Raw genomic sequence first — 25,087 nt, 5'->3', positions numbered from 1 at the left:
GCGGAGCGGTGCTGGAGACGGCGGGGCCCAGTTCAGCGGTTCTTGCCTTGAAGGGCCCAGTTCAGCGGTTCTTGCCGTGAAGGGCCCAGTTCAGCGGTTCTTGAGACGGCGGGCCCCAGCGGAGCGGTGCTGGAGACGGCGGGGCCCAGTTCAGCGGTTCTTGCCTTGAAGGGCCCAGTTCAGCGGTTCTTGCCGTGAAGGGCCCAGTTCAGCGGTTCTTGAGACGGCGGGCCCCAGCGGAGCGGTGCTGGAGACGGCGGGGCCCTGTTCAGCGGTTCTTGCCTTGAAGGGCCCAGTTCAGCGGTTCTTGAGACGGCGGGCCCCAGCGGAGCGGTGCTGGAGACGGCGGGGCCCAGTTCAGCGGTTCTTGCCTTGAAGAGCCCAGTTCAGCGGTTCTTGCCGTGAAGGGCCCAGTTCAGCGGTTCTTGAGACGGCGGGCCCGAGCGGAGCGGTGCTGGAGACGGCGGGGCCCAGTTCAGCGGTTCTTGCCTTGAAGGGCCCAGTTCAGCGGTTCTTGCCGTGAAGGGCCCAGTTCAGCGGTTCTTGAGACGGCGGGCCCCAGCGGAGCGGTGCTGGAGACGGCGGGGCCCAGTTCAGCGGTTCTTGCCTTGAAGGGCCCAGTTCAGCGGTTCTTGCCGTGAAGGGCCCAGTTCAGCGGTTCTTGAGACGGCGGGCCCCAGCGGAGCGGTGCTGGAGACGGCGGGCCCAGTTCAGCGGTTCTTGCCTTGAAGGGCCCAGTTCAGCGGTTCTTGCCGTGAAGGGCCCAGTTCAGCGGTTCTTGAGACGGCGGGCCCCAGCGGAGCGGTACTGGAGACGGCGGGCCCTGTTCAGCGGTTCTTGCCTTGAAGGGCCCAGTTCAGCGGTTCTTGAGACGGCGGGCCCCAGCGGAGCGGTGCTGGAGACGGCGGCCATTCTATGGCCAACTGCTCATTGCCTGGTGGTGCCCTCCTGGGCAGCGGGGATGGTGCTCCTTCAATGCCCACCTGGGCTGTGGGTGGTGGGGCCCTCCTGGCCAGCTGGGCTGGGTCCTCCCTGGGCAGCGGCTATGGGGGTGGTGGGCTCTCCCGGGGCAGCTGTGCCGGTTCCTCCCGGGGCAGCGGCTATGGGGGTTGCGGGCTCCTCCTGGGCAGCTGTGACGGGTCCTCCATGGGCAGCAGGCCTGCTGCCTGACTTCTCCGCCTTGCTGCCCTTGCCCTCCTTAGTCGGGAGTCTGTGGCCCTTTCCTCCCTTTGGAGTTGTGGCTGTTGACGGTGGCTGGCTAGTGTCCTGGGGGGATATCGAATCCGGGCTCCGGCGGCGGCCCTTCCGCCTTCTGCTCCTCTTCCCAGGGGGTGGGCTGGCTGTCCCCTTGCTGCTGGGCGAAGATCCAGACCTGCGTGCTGGTGGGCTCCAATACCCCTGCACCCTTGTCAAGGAGGCTGCAGGGCTGGTGGTGGCTGAGGTGCTCTTTTTACCCCGACGAGAAGGAGGGGGGGGCTCAGGGTCAGGAAAGAAGGTAGCAGTAGAGAGATAGATTTTCTTGGGACAATGGAGAGTGGAAGGTACAGTGGGTATGGGAGTGGAGGGAAAGGATGTGGTTGTAGGCGAGACAAGTTTGCTGTCTTTGGGTGCAGGTGCAGGAGCGGGAGGCTGTCGTGAGGTGGATGGCTGTTGGGTGGGTGGGTGGCTGCGTTTGTGTGGTGTGGAAGAGAGGGTGACAGACACAGTGGGAGAGGACACAGGGGACGTGTAAATGGCAGTGGGGGTGGTGACTGCACGTGTGCGGACTGGAGTGGAGGGTATGCTGGTGATGGAAACACTGGCTGATGGTGAGGTGAATGAAGGTGTGAGTGTAGACGTCACAGGGAGGGAGGAGGGAGACGAGGAGGTGGGGGTCACAGAGGTGGTAGTGACTGTTGGCATGTCTGCATCGGAATGTTGCTTGTGTGAATGTCTGCGTGATCTGTGGTGCTTATGTTTGGATGAGCTGCTCTTGGGTGTTGAGGTGTGTGCAGGCTGGTCTGATGGTGTGGGTGGGACAGGCAGAGGAACAGGAGACTGGGAGGAGGGAGTTAGTAGAGGGAGGCAGGAGACAGGGACAATGGCTGCCGTCAGTGCTGAGGCCAGAGCCTGGAACGATCGCTGATGGGCAGCCTGACCCGAATGAATGCCCTCCAGGTACGCATTGCTGCGATGAACCTCCCTCTCCACCCCCTGGATGGCATTCAAAAGGGTAGTCTGCCCAACAATGAGCGTTCGGAGGAGGTCAATGACCTCCTCACTGAGGGCAGCGGGGGTAACAGGGGCAGGGCCTGAGGTGCCTGGGGCGAAGGAGATGCCCGGCTTCCTGGCAGAGCGGGCACGGGGCGAACGCTGAGGGGCTGCTGGGAGGGCGGAGATGGTGCGCTGGGTGGCGGCTGTACCTGTAATGGCGGGGGGCACGGATGGTGCCACCCCCGCAAGGGAGCTCCCTTCCGAGGACGTGTCCGTGTCGCTGCAGGGTCCAGTCGTCCCCGTCGTGGAGCTCCCCTCGCCCTCCGTCTCACTGGTCCAGTCAGACTCTGTGGCATGGCCCTCCTGGGCCATGTGAGATGCAGCTCCCTCCTGCCCCGATGCCACTTCTCCTCCGCCTGATGATGCTGATGCACACAAGCACAGAAGGACAAACAAAAAGGGGGGGGGACAGAGAAATAAAGAGATTTTGAGTACATGGATCACCGGTACAGTTAGCGGACATGACAGACACAGATGCCCCCTGCACTAAGTTGCGCACTTGGGGTCCGCTACGCATTCCGTGGAACATGCCCTACACGCCTAGAGTTGACAACTGCACCCATGGATGACACGGCCCAGGGATGGCTGTACTGACACACTACTGAGGGTGGTGGCTGGGGACACAGGGGCTTACGGGGGTGCCCAGCCTACAGATATCGCCCTGGCCTAGGGGGACCCACAGCCCTCCTCCCCCACCCAGACACCTCCACTGCGCGACAACAGAGTAGATGATGCTTGTACTCACCCCCTTGTGTCTGCTGTGCTGCCCTCACGCGCCCATCCAAATCAGGGTAGGCCACCGCCAGGATCCGGAACATCAGGGGGGTCAGTTGACGGCAGGCACCCCGCCTACGTTGGGAGGCCATCCCCAGCAGAGACTCGGCGGTCTTCTTGGTCCCGCGGCGGATGTCCTCCCACCTCTTGCGGCAGTGGGTGCCCCGTCGATGGTGGACCCCCAGGGTCCGGACTTCCTTGGCGATGGCACGCCAAATCCCGATCTTCTCATGGGCGCGGACCTATGTGACACATACAGGGAGGGAGAAATACCACGTTCAAGTTTGTCTGCATTATCGTTGCCAGTGGCCCAACGCCCCCCATCCCCGCCAGGCCCCCCGCCAGGCCCAACATGCCCCCCATCCCCGCCAGGCCCCCCGCCAGGCCCAACATGCCCCCCATCCCCGCCAGGCCCCCCGCCAGGCCCCCCGCCAGGCCCAACATGCCCCCCATCCCCGCCAGGCCCCCCGCCAGGCCCAACATGCCCCCCATCCCCGCCAGGCCCCCCGCCAGGCCCAACATGCCCCCCATCCCCGCCAGGCCCCCCGCCAGGCCCCCCGCCAGGCCCAACATGCCCCCCATCCCCGCCAGGCCCCCCGCCAGGCCCCCAAGCCAGCCAGTGGCCCCAAATCCATATTGAATTAAACTCACTTGTTGGTCTGGAGGACCGTAGAGTAGCGCATACTGGGGGAGGACCCCATCCACAAGTTTCTCCAACTCCTCTCCAGTGAAGGCAGGGGCCCTTTCCCCAGTCGCAGCAGCCATTGTCCCTTCCAGACCGAGGTCACAGCAACACTTGCAGTATAGGTCCTCTCCTGTGAAAGTTCAAGTCGCAAGTGGATAAGTAGATAGGAAATGGCGGTCACGTCCGCGGCGGTGCGTACCGCGGCGGTGCGTACCGCCACCGCCGGCGCCCTTCGCCATTGGCTCCTGAAACCCATAGGCTTCAATGTTAACCAATGCGGCTTCGCGCCGCGGTCTTTGACCGCCGACCGCCGCGGTGTGCCACGCCAGCGCATTGACCTCACATCCCATTGTCACACTTCACAGGTCAGGCAGCCGCCATTTCGAGGGTCCACATGGCTCAATTTCAACTGCGTCACACAGGCCTAGGCCTTGCATAGCCACTCAGACACGCCATTCACTGCATGGAGAATCGTTTACTGTGCAAGCTGTGAGTACGTACCTGTGGGTTGCTTGACTCTGTGCTCCATGTTGTCCTTCCTAGGCACCGTCCGCTGGGTTTGGCGAGGAGACGGATGAATCCTCGCGTGTACCGACCGCTGGTGGACCTGTCGACAATGGAAGAACGCCACATTATCCTGACCTACCGGCTTGACCGTGCCACTATACATGAACTGTGTGCCCAGCTGGAGCCCGACCTGATGTCCCCCATCCGCCAACCCACAGGGATTCCCCCTCTGCTGCAGGTCCTGTCAGTACTCCATTTCCTGGCAAGTGGGTCATTTCAGACAACAGTGGGAATTGCTTCTGGGATGTCTCAGCCCATGTTTTCGAAGGTGTTATCCAGAGTGTTGTCTGCCCTGATGAAATACGTGAGGAGCTACATCATTTTCCCTGAGGTGGGCGAATTGGCTACAGTGAAGGGTGATTTCTACGCCCTTGGACATATTCCCAACGTCATTGGTGCCATTGATGGGACCCATGTGGCTTTGGTTCCCCCAAGAGACAGGGAGCAGGTGTACAGGAACAGAAAAAGTTACCATTCCATGAACATCCAGGTGGTGTGTTTGGCTGACCAGTACATCTCGCATGTAAATGCCAAGTTCCCTGGGTCAGTGCATGACGCCTTCATCCTGAGGAATAGCAGCATCCCTTACGTGATGGAACAGCTAGAGAGACACCGTGTATGGCTATTGGGGGACTCTGGGTACCCCAACCTGTCGTGGCTACTGACCCAAGTAAGGAATCCCCGGACCAGGGCAGAGGAACGGTACAATGAGGCCCATGGGCGTACTAGGAGGGTGATCGAACGCACCTTTGGCCTCCTAAAGGTCAGGTTTAGGTGCCTGCATATGACAGGTGGATCCCTAATGTACTCACCTAAGAAGGTGTGTCACATCATCGTGGCCTGCTGCATGCTTCACAACCTGGCTTTGCGCCGCCAGGTGCCTTTCCTGCAGGAGGATGGTCGAGACGGTGGTGTAGTGGCAGCTGTGGAACCTGTGGAGAGTGACGAGGAGGAAGACGACGGGGCTGAAACAGACAACAGGGACAGAATCATTGAACAGTACTTCCAATAGGACACAGGTAACAATTTAAAACATAATTTAGTGAATGTGAACTACTCTCCTGCATCTCTGTTGCCTGTCTATTTGCCCCAGTGTATGATGACTGAGTTGTGGCTTTTCCCTCCCTATTTCAGATCTGGGGTCCCCACTACGAGTCCTGTGCTTCGTTTCCCCATGGACTACAGCTTTGTGGCAGCTGTTTGTTGACTTCACTATGTACAAGGACATATTTGCAATGTCATGTCAATTACAATATTTTGAAATCACAGCCAGACTCCAGATAGTTTTGTGCTAAATGGGTGTTTATTTAAGTGCTCAAAATGGGATGGGTGGTTTCAAGTGGGTGGGGGCTATGGTGAAGGAATGTCCATGGCAGAGTCCAGAGTAACAGTCACACAGGTGCATTGTCCAGAGGCCTGTGGAGAGATGGAGCATGGGCAGTTCAAGGATGGACAGGGTGACAATGTGGGACAGTGGGATGACATCAGGTGGTATCCTTTGCTGGCGGGGGTCTTGACATCCTACTCTGTCTTCTTGCGAGATCTCAGGGCCCTCTTGCGGGGTGGTTCTTCTCCTGCAGGAGGTGGGGGTCTGGTGGGCTGCTGTTGTGTGGGGGCCTCCTGACCACTAGCGCCAGCGGAGGTGGTTGGCTGTTCTTGGTCCAGGCTAGTGGCAGGGGCCCTTTGTTGGTGTTGAGTGTCCGTCCTGGTGTTGATGAGGTCCTGCAGCAGCCCGACCATGGTAACCAGGGTGGAGGTGAGGGCTCTGATGTCCTCCCTGTACCCCCGATAGTGTTCCTCCTGCAGTACCTGGATCTCCTGGAACCGGGCCAGTACCGTCGCCATCGTCTCCTGGGAGCGGTTGTATGCTCCCATGATGGTGGTGAGGGCCTCGTGGAGAGTGGGTTCCCTGGGCCCGTCCCCCCCCTGTCGCACAGCTGCCCTCCGAGTTGCCCTGTTTCCCTGGGCCTCTGCCCCCTGGCCGGTGTGCCCACTACCACTGCCCCCAGGTCCCTGTTGTTGTTGGGGTGGTGGGTTATCCTGGGTGCCCTGTAGTGGTAGACACACCGCAGATTGACACGCCCTGGAGACAGAGGCATGGGCCCGCTGGGTGGGAGCTGTGCTGGTGTTCCCAGAGGGGTTTGGGTCTGTGGTGGCCTGTGGCTGTCTGAGGGGAACCGACTGTCCAGAGGTCCCCGATGGTCTGGGCTGGTCATCGGTGTCCAGGTCGACAGAGCTGCTGTCATCGCTGACGGCCTCTTGGGTGGGGGGTGTGGAGAATTCTGGGCCCTCCGTGGCGGTGTGTTGGCGGTCGGGTCCTGCAGGGGTATAGAGGTATGGTTATAGTTTCAATGTGTGGCATATGGGTGTATCTGTGGGTTCCCGTGTCCCCAAGTGCTGGCATTCGTGTGTGGGGGCTTTGGTGAGGGTGGCTTGTGGGGGGGATGTGTATATGCATTGGGCATGCTTTGGTGATGGGTGTCCATGCTTAGTGGACGCATGCAGGCCTAGGTTTTGGGATGTGTGGGTTGTGATGGTGAGACATTGGCAGGGAATAGGTGTGCTGGGGGTGGGGGTGAGGATGGTGGTGGGGGTGAGGATGGTGGTGGGGGTGAGGGTGAGGGTGGGGGTGGGGATGGGGGTGGGGTTGAGGGTGGGGTTCGAGGATGGGAGTGAGGGTTGGGGTATGATTTGGCATGCAGGTGGGGGGGAAGCAGTAGTGAAGCTTCAACTTACCAGTGTCCATTCCTCCGCCGACTCCTGCGAGGCCGTCAGGATGCAGGATGTTCAAGACTTCCTCCTCCCATGTTGTAAATTGTGGGGGTTGAGGTGGGGGTCCTCCGCCAGTCTTCTGCACGGCGATGTTGTGCCGGGATACCATGGAACGCACCTTCCCCCGTAGGTCGTTCCATCGCTTCCTGATGTCTTCCCGATTTCTGGGGTGCTGTCCCACAGCGTTGACCCTGTCGACAATCCTCTGCCATAGCTCCGTCCTCCGGGCAATGCTGGTGTATTGGACCTGTGTGCCGAAGAGCTGGGGCTCTACCCGAACGATTTCCTCCACCATGACCCTGAGTTCTTCGTCTGAGAAGCGGGGCTGTCTTTGGGGTGCCATGGAGTGGTGTGTATGATGTGTGGGGTGGAGTATGTGTAGTTAAGTGTGTTGAGTGTGGTGGTGTGTGTTGTTTTGTGTGTGGATATTGTGTGGGTGATGGTGTAGTGTGCCTCTGTGTGATGGTATTCTGTGTTCGATGATGTGTCTCTCGGTGCTTCTTTCTGAATTTTTTGTCGTAGGGGTTTGTGGGTGATGTGGGTGTGTGTTTTATATTGTATTGTGTGTGTGGGAGTGGTGTGTGTATGTGTATCAGGTGTGTGGAATTCAAATCGGCCAATGTGGCTGAGTTTTGTTCGTTTGTGTGTATTCTGACCGCGGCGGTGTGTACCGCCAATGGAAAACCGCGTTTGAATGACCGCCGCGTGGATTCGTGGGTCGTAATGGCATGGGCGTATTTCTGTTGGCGTGACGGTGGAGGTTTGGTCACCTCCACTTTTCCGCTGACCGCTTGTCTGGCGGTCTGTTGTGGCTGTCGGATTTTCGGAGGTTTGGCTGCTGCGGGTCAGAATGACCGTGGCGGGTTACCGCGACCGCAGCGGAATTATGGAGGATTTCTGACCGGCGGTGGGCGCCTTTTACCGCCGAGGTCAGAATGACCACCATGGTCTTTGCTTTTGCTGATGAGTATGCTCCAGTTAAACTCTCGAAGCATAACAGAAAGAGATCTAATAAATCTCATCTGTGGTTCACAAAGGAATTAACACCTTACCAATTCATGTAAGGAAAGTGGAACAACACATAGCAGAAGAATCATTCTGATGCTATTAGCTCTGAACAACAACTGGGCAGGTACTCCTATAAGTGAGCCTTGCAGGATGCAAAATGAATCTTTTATGACCAATGAATCAAAGAAGCGCCTACTCTACCAAGGCTCTTTTCCAGGCATTTAAAGTGTTTGTGATCCTGAAGGTATTGCATATCCTCTCTTAGAGGCCCGTTAATTGGTGTGACTCAGTCCAACATTATGGGCCTGATTCTAACTTTGGAGGACGGTGTTAAACCGTCCCAAAAGTGGCGGATATACCACCTACCGTATTACGAGTCCATTATATCCTCCGTCCTCCAAAGTTAGAATCAGGCCCAGAATCTGCTTGGACTAATGTTGCAAAAATAACAAATGATGAATGGAATGAAGAACAAATGAACCATTCAGCCTCAGTCACAGATCTGAGTTTAATCCATCATTTGTTTTGCTTACCATGCCATTCCAGTTTGGACCCATTTTCATGTGAATTTTCACTGCTAGTAAAATGATACTCAGAAGGTCTTTTGATTATTTAAGGACCATAGTTCAGATAGACAAATTGTAATAAGAATTCTGAGGTAATTTAGATGTGCATGCCATTGAATACAGTGGGCCCCTATGTACTCTGCAGGAATGCTAGTATGGCGCTACTCCTGCAGAGAATTTCAATAGCATCAGGAATTCTGGCACTAGTGCTCCTACCCTTCGCCATGGTGTGCCATATTTTAAATACGGCACACACATGGTGGCGGTGGAGTGGAGGGGGGGTTAAGGGACGCGAGGAAAGTGGTGCTGCACTAGGTGCAGTTCCACTTTTTTTTAAATCAGCCCCTGAATTTCTGCTGATTGGTTCTGATAATTGGCTAAAGCTTAACAAAGCTTAATATTGTTATTTTCTTGTTGCTTTGACAGAAGTGGAAATAAAGCACGGAGTATTAGCTTAGGAGTATTTTCCGATGAAGAGGTGGCTGAAGAAATCAAACAGATAATACCGTTTTCTAATTACCACTTCAAGCTCCTATTAAAGACTAACTAATCGTGATTTCACAAAAGAACCGCGCTACTGTTACAAGAGCAACTATTTGCTCCAAAAAGATAACAGAAAATGTCTGTTAGAATGTCAGTCTAAAAAATCTGCAAGTTCTACAGATGTCTGCAATGAGAGCACGTATTTACTCTTCCCAACTCCTCACGTATTTCTGTGGCCAGCTGTAGCCCTATGTGGTTTCTATTAGCCACAAAGCTTATGTTTAAAACTTTACCTGAATGTACAAACCTTCTTTTACAAGGACCCTCTATACATGAAACAGATATTTACCTCACATTATTCTAGCAGATATTTCAGCTCTACTGGTAAGTAGACATTAATTCCACTGAAGAGTACTAGGAATACAGCAGGAGGGAAGATTCCTCCCAGTATTGCTATGATATGATATGATGTGATGTGATATATGATATGTTTTGATCTTATGTGACGTGATCTGATGAAACGTGATTTGAAGTGATGTAATGTGATGTGATACTGCACCTTACAGCAGTACCTGACCATAACAAGCCCACCATGAATGAGGGCATGTATGTCTTTAACCTGCAACAACAATTTTATGTTTGTCATTGTACCGGTGCAATGGCTGACGTCTGTATTTTGTTTGCATTCCTCTCTAAGAATTAACCATTAACATTAATAAATGGCATAATATATATTTCTCTATGTATTTCATCGCTAGGCTACAGCCTGTTTAACTAATCACATTATTGAAGAAAGTACATAGATTTACATTTTCCTATTCTGAAGACCTATAGTTTAGAACCCCGAGGAATAGTCATGTGCATTTTATGTTGTAATACATAATGCATTCTTGTACTAATGTAACATAAAAATTATGAGTAGGGAAACTGTATTAGACCAAGTACATATTTTATTTGGCTTTATATTTTGTGTCATTTCAGATTTTTTAACTCACAGCAACATAAAACCGGAAAGCCTAATCCAGGTAATATCATTACACTTTTTAGACAATTACACCTATTTAAAATACGTATTAATTTGTAGGAGTTTGCATCAGTTTGGTCATAATTTCCATTCCGTTTTGCAAAGAGACAAGAACCTCTTATTAGGCACTGAAGTATCAAACAGAGTTTAGCTCTAAGCAGAGACTAGTGAATCGAATTTAATATTGTATGGAGGTGTAATATTGTAAAACACAATTTCAAAGTCAATACATTTTGCCTTACTTGAACAGATGCATGCCAAAAGAATGCCAGAATGAGGTATAACCTGAGAAACTATCATGTCCATGTGAGTTGAACTAGTACTCCATAGCTACATTCCATTACCAATGTCTTCTTTTGAGCATTTTAACTAGACTCATCAAGGAGTGATTGTCTAGTGATTAAGGTATTGCTAGCAGAAACTGGTGCCATGGCTTTTATTGCCAGTGCTAGCGCAGCTATTTTAATAAAAAATAATAATGAGTATTCATGTATTATGAATAATGGATTTGTGTAGAAAATGTAATAATGTAGAAAAATAATGCACGCATTTGAAAATTTGATTACGATAAGTGGCCGCCAATGTTCACAAAGTATACTTATTAATAGTTTATTAATATGAAATGTTGAGTATGTTTGACTAATGTAGTAATATGGCATATTAATGGTTATGCATCATGTATTAGCTTTATTAATTGTTGGCCTTAACTTAGCGGCGGTGTTGGCCTAGTTGCACGGCCTCATGTCAAGCTGTACTTCTTAACGTTTAATAAAATGGCTGTTCAGAGAATTAAACTGTGATTTTCCATGTACTGTCTAAATGTGCTCATAGCTAAAAGTCTTTTCTCATGAGAACCAACTGCTAGAAGATGCTGTTCTTGCTAAATGTAACATAATGACTGTAATATGTGTAAGACTGACCAAAGGATTCCTGTGAGTGCCGTGTTTGATGTTTGTCAACTTGTGGAGAATAGTTTGCAGAGCGAGCCTAGAGGGGACCATTTGGAGAAATACATATATATGTGGTGGTATCTGGCATATGTTTTTTAAGATGGCACCAGACAGAGTGATAGGTCCCCAGGGTCTTAAACTAGTCCTTTTAAGGTAGATTGTGTCAATGATGTCACTGCAGAGCACGATGATCTCACCCCATTGTAGATACTATTGGAAATTATCTCCCTGCAACCAGAGCTCCTTCCCAAGTACCATCATGGATCGAGACATGAATGCAGTTAGATAATGAACCCAGAGACCCCATAAAGAGAGACACCCTTGTAAACAATTGCCAGGGTTGGATTGAATTATCTCTTCTATTTCGAGTGACAACTTGACTCCCAGAAATGTAGATGCTATTGGAAATTATCTCCCTGCAACCAGAGCTCCTTCCCAAGTACCATCATGGATCGAGACATGAATGCAGTTAGATAATGAATCCAGAGACCCCGTAAGGAGAGACACCCTTTCTTACGTGGTAGTTGAAGTAACTGCATATCAGATCTAGGTTTCCAGTAACTCCATATGAATTTCTGCCAAGACACCTTGATCCTTGAAAAAAGTTTTTAGGGAGATAGAGCGGTATATATGTAAACAGATAAAGATAACATGGCAGAATAATCATTTTAATAAGGTTACATCTCCCAGTTATCCCTGATGAAGTCTGTTCCACGTATTGAATGTCATCCTTGTAAACAATTTGCCATGGTTGGACTGAATTATCTCTTCTATTTCGAGTGACAACTTGACTCCCAGAAATGTTGCAGAGCGTACCCAGCGTCAGTCTTGTTCTGGGACATCAATGTTTGACAAGACCTGAGTTTTATCGATATTAAGTTTGTACCCTGAGACAGAATCATATTTACTGGTAATTGTATCTATTGCTGTCACAGCAGTTGCAAGGGCAAAAGTCAGGATGGCTACGTCATCCACATAGGCTAGAACCTTAATCTCTAAACAATGAATTTGCAATGGAGAGATATCCTTGGCCCTTCTCAAGGCTCAGATGTTGGGCTCAATGTATACCTCAGATAGCTGGGGTGAGAGAGGACACACCTATCAGGTGTCCCTGATAAGAATTATAGAATCCAACGGAATACCTGAACACAAAACCCTAGCCTTTAAATCTCTGTATATTTATTGGCCCCAATTGATAAACTGAGGGCCAGAGCAAGCGGCACCCATCGTTGCCCACAGAAACAACCAGGAAACCCAGTCAAATGTTTTTTTCAGCATCAAGCATTATCATTCCGACCGAGTTCCCATCAGTGACTCAAGTTCTGTGGCAGAGATGGCCGTGTTCACATGGGCTGTGGTGTTTCGTCCTGGTATAAACCTATGTTGATTCTCATTGACCAGATCCACAATTACAGAAGATAGTCTATTAGCAAGGATCTGAGTGTACATTTCGGAGTCCACAATAATTTATGATATTATCCACAAAAACTGGGGCCCATCCCCTTATAGGGAAAGATGACAAGGTTAGTTTCTGACTAAGTTTGGGGGGCCTGCCCAGTTAGCTCAAAGGAGTTTAAGAGGTCCCAGAGGGAATGCCTCTACAAAGGTCACATAAAATTCAAGATGGACCTGGCCTGGACTGGACGCTTTACCCTTGGCTAGCTGTCTTACTGACTTACCCTTGGCTAGCTGTCCTCTACTTCCAAAAGGGTAATTGGGCTCCCAGGGCTAGACCGCTGTGGCTCGCTCAAAGCCCTAAGCTAGTGCTTGCCAAAAAATCGATTGATGATATATGTTGAAGCAGCCCCATCCTCCTGATAAAGCTTTTAATAGTACCTACAGAATTCTTCACGAAATAAGTGTCTAAGCATTAACCTGCCCCCCACTTTAATTAATGATTTCCTGGATATTATTTATGCTTGTTCAATCTTTATCCCGAAAAGAAGAGTGTGTGCCCCATCTCTTCATTGTTATCAAAAGTATTTATTTGCTTTGCTTGGCTCATCTTTATCAGCCTATCTCAGAGCCTCTCCCTGAGTGTGGCCTGAGCCATTGCAAGTTGATCCAAAACAGACGTGAAGGTCCCCCGATCCTGATGTAGTACACTACATGCTAGATGACATTTCATAGCACTAAGAAAAGACCTTATGCAGAACTCTTCCTTGATCTGCTCCTTTGTTTGGTAAACTGAATATTTCAGCGTATACCCTCTACAACAGGCCTTAGGCACATCCCATACCACTGGAGGAGAAGCAGAGCCAACGTTAAGCTTCACATATTCCCTTTTTTTTATTCATGTAGTTGACGTACCCCTCTTCAAATAGCAGCCGTCTATCAAAGATCCACTTAAGAGACCTGCCATACTGAACGATTTGTTCCATTGAAAAACATAGAGATAAAGAATTGTAATCAGAGATCACCCTTGGAGTCAACTGAACACTAAGAGAGGATAGTAATGAATGGCTGACAAGAAACATATCAATTTGCAAGATTAGGGGCAAAATAAAAGGTATAGCCGGGTTCTTTAGAATGAACAACTTGCCATGCATCTACAAGTGCATAGGACGCCATTAGCGGTCTCAGAGCCTCCGTAAGATATTGTTTCACTTCAGATGCTTCACACAGCCCACCAAGATGCATGGAGTCAAGACCAGGATGAGCAGTAACATTAAAGTATCCACAAAGTATCATTGGTTCAGGCCAAAGATGCAATTGTGCCAACATATGGCTGAAAACCATAGGATCGTCCTCATTAGGACCATATACTATGCACACTGTGAGTCTTACTTTTTCCTGGGTATTGTTGTAATAGCTATCGGCCCTTCAGGTCCACACACTGACCACCCAGAAGAGCCACTTCTATTGCTGCAGAAGAAAAACTAGCTGTAGAAATGTTGTTTTGAATGGAAAGATAAAAATTAAATGAATTTTAATTTTCATAAGATTTGAACTGGTGGAGAGGATCCTTGCAAAAGAAGAAGAAATATTTGTGTAGTGGTTATAATACCCACAGAAGAACACAAGCACCAAGGTTGAAGTATTGTGTGAAACCAACGTGAAGCATGGATAGTTTGCTTTTTCAGTAAACTATGGCATATCTGCACCTGTCCTAAATTCTGGAATTAGCTCTCAAGTTTGTTTCCTTGACTTTTAGAGAAACTCACTAAACTCCCCTGTCCCTTTTGCTAAAAAAGTAATCTAAAATGGATGGGGTATGAACCTCGCCCATTCTCATATGGTAGTGTTTTCAATCTTCCTACTGTAAAGCTCTTCCAGACTACTGAGCTCCTAATGCCAGAGATTGGTGTTGAATTTGAGGCACATTCTCTGTACTTTCCTATGCCCCGTCTAGATCTTGTAGCACGGTTTGATTCTTGACACTCTCATGCTTGAGACTGGTGCCACTTGCATGGCTGCTGCAGCTGGGAATTGCATTCTTCTTTTGGCTAAATGTCTTTACTCGCAATCTGTACAGCTGGCAGGTGGCGTCATGTTATGTGTGGTACCCTGAAACACTGCCGACTGTCAGCCAGCAGCATATACTGTCTCTCTTTCTCTCTCTCTCCCTTTTCTTTCTGGCGACTAGTTCTTTGCTTCGATGTACATGCCCCACATCCTGCTACCTGGCAGTTGCTGCACTTTAAAAGTGATGGGACATAAAACTAAACCAGTTCCCATAGCAAGCAAGCGAGCATGACAGTTGCAAAATGTGATCTAGGAACATTCTCTATTTAACAAATTGACTAAAAGCAATCGTTTTTCCAGACATCTGGCACCAAATGCAAACAAGAACATTGACATAAAAGTTACAATGAATATCACTGGGGGAATCGATTGCCTTGTTGACATATGGTACCAGTTTCAGGCAGAAGGTCCAGGAGGCAGCTGGCCTGAACGTACACTGACACTCAACACAAGTGCTAGTAAGAGGTGTTGCAGATCAGGATTTAAGTGCAATGTAAGAGATACTGGCACCACCCTATCACACCAGTTAGTGGTAGCATTGCTGCAGATGCAGATCCATTGGCATAGGTAGTTTTGGGAATTTTGCTGAAGCGGGAACTGCCACTGGCAGAACTGAGGTGCAATGACAAGGTTGTGTTATGGATTGCACCAGTTAGTGGGCTTATTGCTGAAGATGTAGATCCATTGGCATAGGTAGCTGGGGGACTATTGCTATAGTGCGAAGTGCCACTGGAAGAATTGAGGTGTAGTGACAAAATTGTGTAGTGGATGCCACCAGTTAGTGGGTGTATTGCTGAAGATGCAGATCCATTGGCATAGATAGCTGGAGGAATATTGCTGTTGCAGGAAGTGCCACTGTCAGGATTGAGGTACAAGGACAAAGTTGTGTAGTGGATGGCAGTTTTGAAATCCCATGAGATGCTGAATGTTAGCTTTGCAATACATAAGACAGCAGGAAAGAGAGCAAAGATAGACAGACAGAAAGAGTGGGCTTGAACATGTGTGTGTATGTGTGTTTTTCCCACTTTTATGTAGCACCAATTTGGACCCAATGGTATTGGAGTGCTTTACATGAGCATCAGTTACATTACACAAGGTCATATTTTTTTTAGGGATGGAGAGATTAAGGGCCTGTTTTAGATCTTGGCAGTCTTACCACCAAGCTGCATTAGCAGTAGGCCTGAAATGATCGCGCACTGCGGCTAAGCCAAAGACTGCCACTATGGACTGTACTATGTTGTGCCAGCTGTATCTCACAGTCGACACAGCAGAGTCTGATGCCTACAATTAGCACTCCATCACCGTCTTGATGGCGGCATCCCACCAAGCCTATTTAGATCACACAGTTGTGCTGGTGGCGTGTCAACAGTGGGCTCATGACGGCAAGAGTCAGTCGCAGGACCCATTCAGTGTAGTACCATGGCTTTGGCCATTGGTTGGTTGCTAGTACCCCATACCTGTTGCAAATTGGACAATTGTGAACACCTGCAAAACACACTGTAAAACACACTCCATTTCAGACCATGATCCTTTGCCATGCCAGTGCAGACATCCAGACAGACAGCCAAATCCACAACATAAGGGACAGCTTTTTTACCTCTCCCTCTGTGTCTTTAAATTGAATTTTGTTACAGTACGCTTCATTTTTTGAGCACTAGTTTTGTTTAGATACATTTCACATTGGTAGGAAAAATTGTCTGTCATGGTGGATGAAATCATAAGAGTAGAGCCACAATTGTTTGAAGCACAAGTCCAAAATACTACAATTTCCCAGAAAAGGCAAAAGTGGACCTGAAAAGTTGAGAAGGTAAATGCAGTAGCTAACAGCTTGCACATACAGGATGAGATTAGGAAGAGGTGGAACGATCTGCGGAGGAAATTTCATTCACTGATCTCCAAGTGTCACCTGGAGGCCCAGAGGACTGGTTTGTGGTTCTCCTTTTCCCCATTACAACTCTTTCCCTGGGAGGAGAAGGTCTTGCAAATCCTCCATCCTGAAGGCTTGACTGGAATCCCTGGTGGAGTGCAAACTGGTAAGTCATACTTATATTTGTCTCCCTAATCACCAATGGAGTCTTGCCCTTAAGGTGGACTTTTAAAATGCTGCAACAACCTTAGCAACACAGATATAGCTAATTTTGACTAAACAAAATCTGTTGTGTCATACAAATTTCCAGCAGCATGGGTGTAGCTCTTCTTCTAATATAATGCAGTATAGATAGTCAGATTGTGTGTAGTTCCCCAAAGATCATCCCTTGCATAGGCTCTGCCTATTGCGGTCTATCAATGTATGTTGTTGTGCTTCCAAAAACAGGCCCAGAACTACATCCATTTTCACAGGAAAGTATGGTGCTCCTAAGTTGTATTTGCTCCTAGTCCCATTATCTCTATATGTATGTACTAGTTGCAAATGTATTTTCATCTCCAAGATAGCTTTAGAAAGTGATATGTGTAACTTATTTTTCAAACAAGTATTGTCTATGGTGTCAACAGATGACTACAACTTTCATGTTGCTCTGCTATTGGATCTGAAAAACAATAGTGGAATGTAATGTTGTTACCCTCCTTTACTCCCATATGCACATGTATTTAAAAACGTAGTGCATTTGTCAGTCACCATATCACTTCTTGTGTATCTCAACCATGTTGGCCTGCTCATAGCTATATTGAGTTGATGAAAATGCTTACATTACTCATTGTCTGTTGAATCCAAGATATCCAAAAATGTGTTGTGGCATGCTGAACAGAATTAGTAGCCACACAGAAGTGAATTTCAATCTTCATATGATGACCAATGACAGTATCATGTGCATTAATGACCATTTTGTATCCAGAGGTGTGCAACCTGCTAGGCCTTGGAATGGTCCAGTAGTTCAGTCTGTTCACCACTGTGTTGGGTTCAATGTCTATCACGTGTAGCCTACAAATCTGAACTAACACTTTGGTATTTCAGGACATCTCTACAAGGTCAGCACTGGAGATGTCATCTATGTAAATGAGACTGCATGGTTAAAAAATGAAAATAACACAAAGGCCTAATCAGTCAATCTCTCTTTTTCTAGGCTTTATGTTGGTCTTTTGTAGACAAAGACAAATGAAATGCACAAAGTATAGTTTAACCACATATCCTCTGTATTCTTCACATGTCCAAACACCCGACCCAATGCACCATCTTCTGCCAGCCAAGACACCTCCACTCCTTCCCAGAAACAAGCCTTAAGTGCGGACTCCAATGCTGCGAGTCAGAATGATGAGGAGCAAGCTGGTCCATCTAGTCTGTCTGGCCACACAGCTCCAGTGAGTCAAACCCAGTCCACAGCTACACCTCCCACCACAGCTGCTACAGGACCTCAGCATGAGGACCCTTCCACTTCCTGTAAATCGAGAACCAGCACACCAATCACACCAGTCATGTGCCCCCCAGTCCTGGCTACTGTTGAGCCACCAACAACTCATCCAACAGGTCTGCCAGGACCCAGTGGTTTGGGGCATACTTCAAGGGTATAGATTAGTGGGGGTAGGAATTGTGGTAGGGAATCTGTGGGCCAGCCAAGCGAGGCTACTGGAGTTTTTGTTAGCCAGACAACCCTTGACCACGTCTTAGGATCAGTCCAACAATCCCAAGGTGTGATGGGCAGGGTCCTAAATGAGTTCCGGGGCATTAAGCAGGTACAGAGGGAGAACAATGCGGAGATGAAGAACATCAATTCCAATTTGTGCCCCTTGACTGAGATGATGTATCGCATTTATCACATTATGCACAGGGCTTTTCCCAGTCCATCTGTCCCTGTATATGATCTTTCAACATCTGGGCAAAGTACAACACTGCCAGCCACAGACAGGAAGGCCCTGCCACACGATGAGCCAGCTCCTACCACCCCAGTCCCTGCACATGTGCCCTCCTACTCCCCAGAGAGGACAGTCATCTGGACCAGAAGCAGAGGAGGGTAAGGCCAACACCACCACCTCCACCTCCAAAAGATGCTGAAACTAATTTCTTCCTTGTGTGCCTACCATTCACTCTGTGGACTATTTTATGGACACATTTGCCTTTTCAGAGGACAGTAGTATTTTGGACATTGGACTTCAAACTGTATTTGGCTCTACTACCATGTTTCCATACACCATGATAGACTGATTTTAGTTTATTTCATCTTGTTTTATTTCACTCACACTTGTTTTTGTATTATAATAAATGTAATGGACACAGAGTACAAGACTCTTATTTGATTATATGTGGCATTTCCTTTGTCATGTCCATCTTCCACAGTCATGTTGGGAAAACTATTCAACATCCATTTAGGAAACAATGTTGCAATTACAAAGAGGAAAAATGTCAACAAATTTACTTAAAGTAAACAAACTCCACTGAGAATGTATGTGGAACACACAAATGTTAGGAGCAGGTCCTTGTAGAAATGGAGTCTGGGTTACAAAACAACACCCCTAAACCCCAGGGTTGTATGCTCCACTACCTTGATACCTTGGATGAAAGGGAATATGCACTGGGAACAAATTAAATAGGTGAACTATCACTGATGCATGACCTCAATTGGAGCCATACATCCTGCCCTCACGACAGGAATCCTAGATCAATAACACCAATAGTCTACATCATAGAAGTGACAACTTCTGAAGCCACATGACCAGTATAAGACAGTGAGGCAATATCTGGTGCAATGGCACTTTCACTCTTCAGTGTTCTATCACCTATAATGCAGCACATCAATAGCTACCTCCACAGTCCACAAATTGAAGATTTAACTAATGTGAAGGGAGAACAGTATGCTAGGGCTTGGCATACACATGTGGATTGAGGAACTTTAGGGGCCCATATTGCCCTAATGGCAGCATCACACAGAAAACAGGTCAGATACAATCTTCTGAACTTCCATGCTATCAGAGTGCAAGTTTCTTTGGAAAAGATTTGTCCATCCCAAGTGGGTGTCTGTCCCATGAAAAACAGATGTACACTTTGTACTTGAAAACAGCAACATTTCACAGCAAATGTCACAATGTTGAAATGTCCAAATGAAGATTTGGACTTCTCTGCACTGTTCATTCCTAATGAAAATACCATAGCAGACAGATATGTACCCTAGGGCACAAGTTGTATTGACATTGAAGGTTAAAATTTGTAAAGGTAAACTTGCACTGAGGTGAAGAAGTGATCAATCATATCTTGACGGAAGTCAACTCCTTCTTCACCACTGTCATCTTCATAGGGCATTTCAACATCTTTACCACGGCCTCCCTCCTCTGCAATTATAGGGATGTCTCTCCTTAGGGCGATGTTATGGAAAATGCAGCAGGCAACCATGATTTGGTACACCTTATCGGGTGAGTAGAGGAATGCTCCCCCCACCCCGTCTACACACCTAAACCTAGCCTTCAGGAGCCTTAAAGCACACTCCATTGACCTCCGTGTTCTTCCATCAGCCTCATTGAAGCAGACTTCCCCTGGACTTGTTTGATTCCTCCAACTATGGTCGGTTAGGTGCCAATAACCACTGTCAGTTAGGATACACTGCATCTCCTTCACGGAAGCAACACATTAACAGATTACTCACATATCAAACCATTGTCCCTTCCTAAACTAGTATTCAGGCAAAAGATAAACAAGTCATGTTGTTCTTACCAACAAGCCAGGTCCTCTCTGGTCCAAGTTGTGACATCAACATGAATGTATTGCTGTTCTGTAGCATGAATGAATCATGTTTATTGATCCAGGGAAGGGGGCACACACACACTTACGATGTATACGTCTATTAAGCAGACAACTTGCACATTGATAGGGTGGAAGTTCTTCCGATTGCGGTAGTCCTGTTCAGACTTAAAAAAATAGATTTAGGACTTTTTGGTCATCATGTCCAAATAACACATTTGAACTGTATTATTTGCACCGTTTTGTTTTTTCTTTAGACAATTTATTTAAAAAAATGTCAAAGGAGGTAGTACTTCCCCTCCAGCACTGTCATTGTCAAACACAGTCATGGTTCACATTTTATTTTGTCATATCTTGCCAAGAAAAGTGTTGTTCATTTCTGACTTTTAAAAATGCACTAGCTTGCATTTTGAGTGCTGGTGATGCAAAAACAATTAGAAAATGTGCAGCTTCACACTCTAAAATGGCGACTGCCTGATCTTGCCATCAGAACATTGGCTACCCGATATCCGTCAGCATAAGTTGACTGCGTAGTAGGTGGTAACCTCCACAACAGACCCTGCCAATGTGTGTACACACGAAAGCCAAAGACTGTGTCCGTCTCTATCACAGATCACGTCCGCTGTGTACTTGCACTCTGCGTTGTGAAAAAATACTCACTTGCCTCCTTGTTTATTTGCTGCTGTTACCCACCTCTGGGAGCCGGGAGTTTGGGAAATGCAGGTTACAGGCCCCTGCCTTCTCCACTGAGAAGCTGGAGCACCTTGCCAAAGAGGTTCTGTCTCTGTACAGCTAACTGTATGGGACCCCAGAGGAAAAGGTACATGTCTACTTGGGTAACCTCTGACTGAATAACCTCTTCCTTTATGATTCACAGGCAATTTGGTTCCTTTTTGGTAATGTGGGTAGTTTTGTGCTTGGAGTTGACAGAATGAGGTATCTGGGACAGATTTATGTGACCAATGTCTGAAATGTCTGTGCATGACAATGTTAAATCACCTGACATTAGAAGCTGTAATGTGTGTGGATGTAAAACACAGATCAATCAATCAATCATAGCATTTGTAAAGCGTACTACTCACCTGTGAGGGTCTCAAGGCGCTGGGGGGGTGGGTGCTGCTACTGCTCGAACAGGCATGTCTTGAGGTATCTCCTGAAGGTTAGCAGGTCCTGTGTCTGTCGCAGGTGGATAGGAAGAGTGTTCCACGTCTTAGCGGCGAGGTGGGAGAATGATCTGTTACCGGTCTGCCAACCTATTTCATCTGCCACCTATCTGCCACTGGTCTGCCATCCTATTTCATCATACAAACTGCAGGTCACTGACTACCAGTGGCCAGAAGACAGTGTACCAGCAATATGATGACAACATACAGCCAATGTTGAAATGATAGTGATGTTGGTTGAAAAATGTAGAGGGTCGGGAGCTGTCTGATGCAGTACTGTCATGTGGGATTCCAGCACATATTGTGTATCAGTTTGCTCTGGATGGTTTAAACCTGTCATGGAGCCACACATAGATAGACTTATTTTAGGCACAGCAGGTTTAGATGATACTGGCTCACCATCATCCCCCACGATCCACATCCAGTCTGTCCCATTAGATATCACACTTGTTCAAACAACCCACAAAACCCTGCTTGCATTGACAACTAGCAGCCCTCACATCATACCCTCAGTCACTGTATGTGAAGCAGACCATGGTCTGCCTCTTGGGAGTTCAGGCAGGAAGCCGATTTAGCTGTGAGTATGAGTATGTGCAAGGATTGTACAGGTGGTTTGGCCTTCAGTAGCTCACAATGATTTTGAGTGATCAGGGGTGGCTCTCACAATAGGACTGGTTGTATAGTTCTGGCCAAGATGATGTTGCAGGCCTGACTAAAAACATGAGAAGCTAGCAAGTATTGACGGTGCACATGAGATCACTGGAAATCGGTATTTCCACTCTACCTATGACAGTTTTATGGGGAAAAAGTCTAGTAACTTTTGTAAATATGTGTGTGAATTTATAAAATGTAGTGTCACAGCAGTACTGCCCAAGAGTGACACTGAATTGTCTTTTCCTGGTCTTTTATTTCATCCATACAGGTCAGTGCCCATCAGAAGTGGGAAATCTGGAAGGCTATCACCAAGAAGGTGTGGACCCTGGGGTTCCACAAGTGGAGTAGCCAGCACTATCGGAATAGGTGGGAGGACCTACATCGGGCTACAAGAAAATCAACAGGAGAGCCAAGTCGGGCACTCCTCTCAGCGATCCAGGTGGGTGCACCGCACCCTGACCTCCTGTAGTGGCCTAAATCCCTGCGGTGGCTTACCTTGAGCGTGATGGGCCATTGAGGGCCCAACAGCAGCAACAAGGAGTTAAGTCATTTTCTGTAGGTATTGTTGTGGTTTAACCTCTTTACTTTCCAGCTATGTTGTATGCCATCAACTTTGAAGAAGACACACATCCTAAGCCCATGTTGATTTCTGGAGATGTAAGTTGATCAGACTATGTCTGATGCTATGTGTGGTGTATAGCTTTTTGCTGTAGCATGCCACTAGATTCCTCCTCACAAGGCGATGACTGTTATACGCAGACACATGGCTGCATGCAAACAAAGGGATTGCCAGCATTTTCACAGTGACATGAGGGGCATTTTCACAAAACATCCCCCGTGTCATGATTGGGTTAGGTGTGATGGTATGTCACAAATGTGTGTAGTGAGGGTAGGCTTCATTACTGGTGACTGTGGCAAACTGCACGATTATGAAGCAGCTGATATATCAGACTTGACATTGCTAAGATGGTGCTATAACAGTGTGAGAATGTGCATCTGCACCAAAGGTTTTGATAGTCTTTGTACAGTGACATCATTCCTTATCTGACACATGTTCGAAAGCAGTTTGTCCAGCAAACTTAGCATAATTTATGTGGACAGTATGGGGAACTGAGTCCTTAGTCTGTTACTTGGTGCATGTAAGCCAGTCTGTTATTGTAAACATGAATTTTTACGCCAAACTGTATTGTAAGCAACAGACAGGAATGTGTCTGCATTGGTGAGAGAGTTGTGCATCCCACAGACAACATTTTGGTGTCCTTAGTCCTGTCCAGAGGAGGAATTGATGATGGAGAGCAATGTGATACTGTAAGAGACATTTGTATGTGGAAGGTAGTATCACATAGATATTGTGGTGTCCCATTTTGGGCAGACAATTTCCATCCAAAAATCTTACCCTTTGGGAGAAGGGAACCAATTTTAGCTCAGTACTTCAGTGGTTCAAAGTTGTAGCCAGGCCTATGTGTTTACTCATCCTGTTGGAACCCATTGTTATAGGGTGAGCTACAAGTGTTTAAGTGACAAATGCATACATGATATGGGAGCTGAGACGAGGGGACAACTGAACTTGTTGCAAATGTTGTGTGATGCATATTGTTGTCCAGTTGTATTTTCACAGATACACTATAACTGTTGTTCCTTTTTTTTAGTATCAACTGGGCAAGGTGAAGGTGACAGTGGCCACATCGGAAGGGATGAAGCTGGCCACGAGGGATCGGGTGTTGACACCACAGACACTGAGGGACCCAGAGGCATAGAGGGTGAGGGGGCTGACACAGAGGCCCCAACTGACTCAACATCTTCTTTGGGGCCTCCAATAAAGGCCAATACCGAGTGGGGGCAGACCCTGGAGAGACTGTGACACCAGCATCTTCATACTCCTCCCACATTCCAATCTCCACCCTCCCTCTTGCTGCCCCCCAGTTGGCCAATGCCCCTCCAAAAGGAGTGGCATCACTGTTGCTGCAGGTACCTCAGCCCCTGCCCGGTGTCCCAGGCTGCGCTGTAGGCTAGATTGTACTATTGAATGCCATCCATGGTGTGGCTGGCCAGGACACCCAAATCCTGGCTTACCTGGATGGCATTTATGGTCCCCTATCTGGCCTACAGTGGTCATTCCAGGGTCTGGCCTCCTCACTGGCTGCAGCCTCCCACCCACCCCAACCTCTTGCCCATGCTTCCACCCCTTCCCCATCCCAAATCTCTCATCCCAGCCATGGTCCAAAGCACATGCAAACATATCCATGCACCCACAACAACATCCACAAGTAGCACATCCCAACACATCAAAAACCCTAAGCACAGACACACACATGCATACACCACACACGATCATCACAGTCGTACCCCCAGTCAGTGCACCCACCACTACCCAAGCACCCCCCCACCACCACACCCATTGTCACAACACACACCACTTCAGCAAAACCCACACATACCACATGCACACCCCAGTCATCACGCCCACCACCACCCATGCATGACCAGCACACCCAAAGACACCACAGAAACAAACATCACAACAGACACATCCACACACATACTTGATATAAATGTCCACACTTACCCACACAAATCTGAAGATACAGCAAATACACCATACCCACAAGCACCCATACCTTCAACAGACATTTGCACAAAAGACGCAAGCACTCCCTCTAACTCCCAAGCGGAACTCCCTCTCAACCACCCTACCCATTTTCCCAAAGAAGGCATTCTGCTTGCCCTGGCCCTGACCCCTTCCAAATCCCAAACCACCCCTCAAAAACCCAACCCTTCCAAACGCAAACCCACCCCTCCCAGACTCATCCATCCCAAACCCAAGGACCCACCCACCCAGTAACATCATTGAAGTGCCTGCTCTCTGCCCTTAGATGCCTCTTTCAGAGGAGGTTTATTTTATCAGTGAATTTAGGAGGCAAGTGATGGGCCTGAAAGGTGTTGCAGCCCACCTTGGCTCAGACATTACTGTTGGACCTAGCCCTTTGTGCAGGGCCATCCCCAAACATTTTGCCTCCTCCTCCTATTTTTTCTGACCTTTTTTGTTGGCTTTAGGACT

At 48.3% G+C, this 25,087-nt stretch overlaps 1 protein-coding gene across 2 annotated transcripts in view; it reads left to right on the top strand.

Moving 5' to 3' along the window:
- The window catches only part of HAAO (3-hydroxyanthranilate 3,4-dioxygenase), a 704,001-nt gene that overhangs the window by 551,949 nt on the left and 126,965 nt on the right, over positions 1 to 25,087 (top strand). For both annotated transcript variants that reach the window (XM_069236711.1, XM_069236712.1), the window contains exon 6: positions 10,090 to 10,133. In XM_069236711.1, the coding sequence (XP_069092812.1) occupies positions 10,090 to 10,133 (44 nt within the window). The remainder of the gene's footprint in view (positions 1 to 10,089; positions 10,134 to 25,087) is intronic.

This window comes from Pleurodeles waltl, chromosome 5, assembly GCF_031143425.1.
Source record: "Pleurodeles waltl isolate 20211129_DDA chromosome 5, aPleWal1.hap1.20221129, whole genome shotgun sequence".
Taxonomy (NCBI): Eukaryota; Metazoa; Chordata; class Amphibia; order Caudata; family Salamandridae; genus Pleurodeles; species Pleurodeles waltl.
The sequence above is the reverse complement of the archived record's forward strand: the minus strand, read 5'-3'. Positions and strand labels throughout refer to the sequence as shown.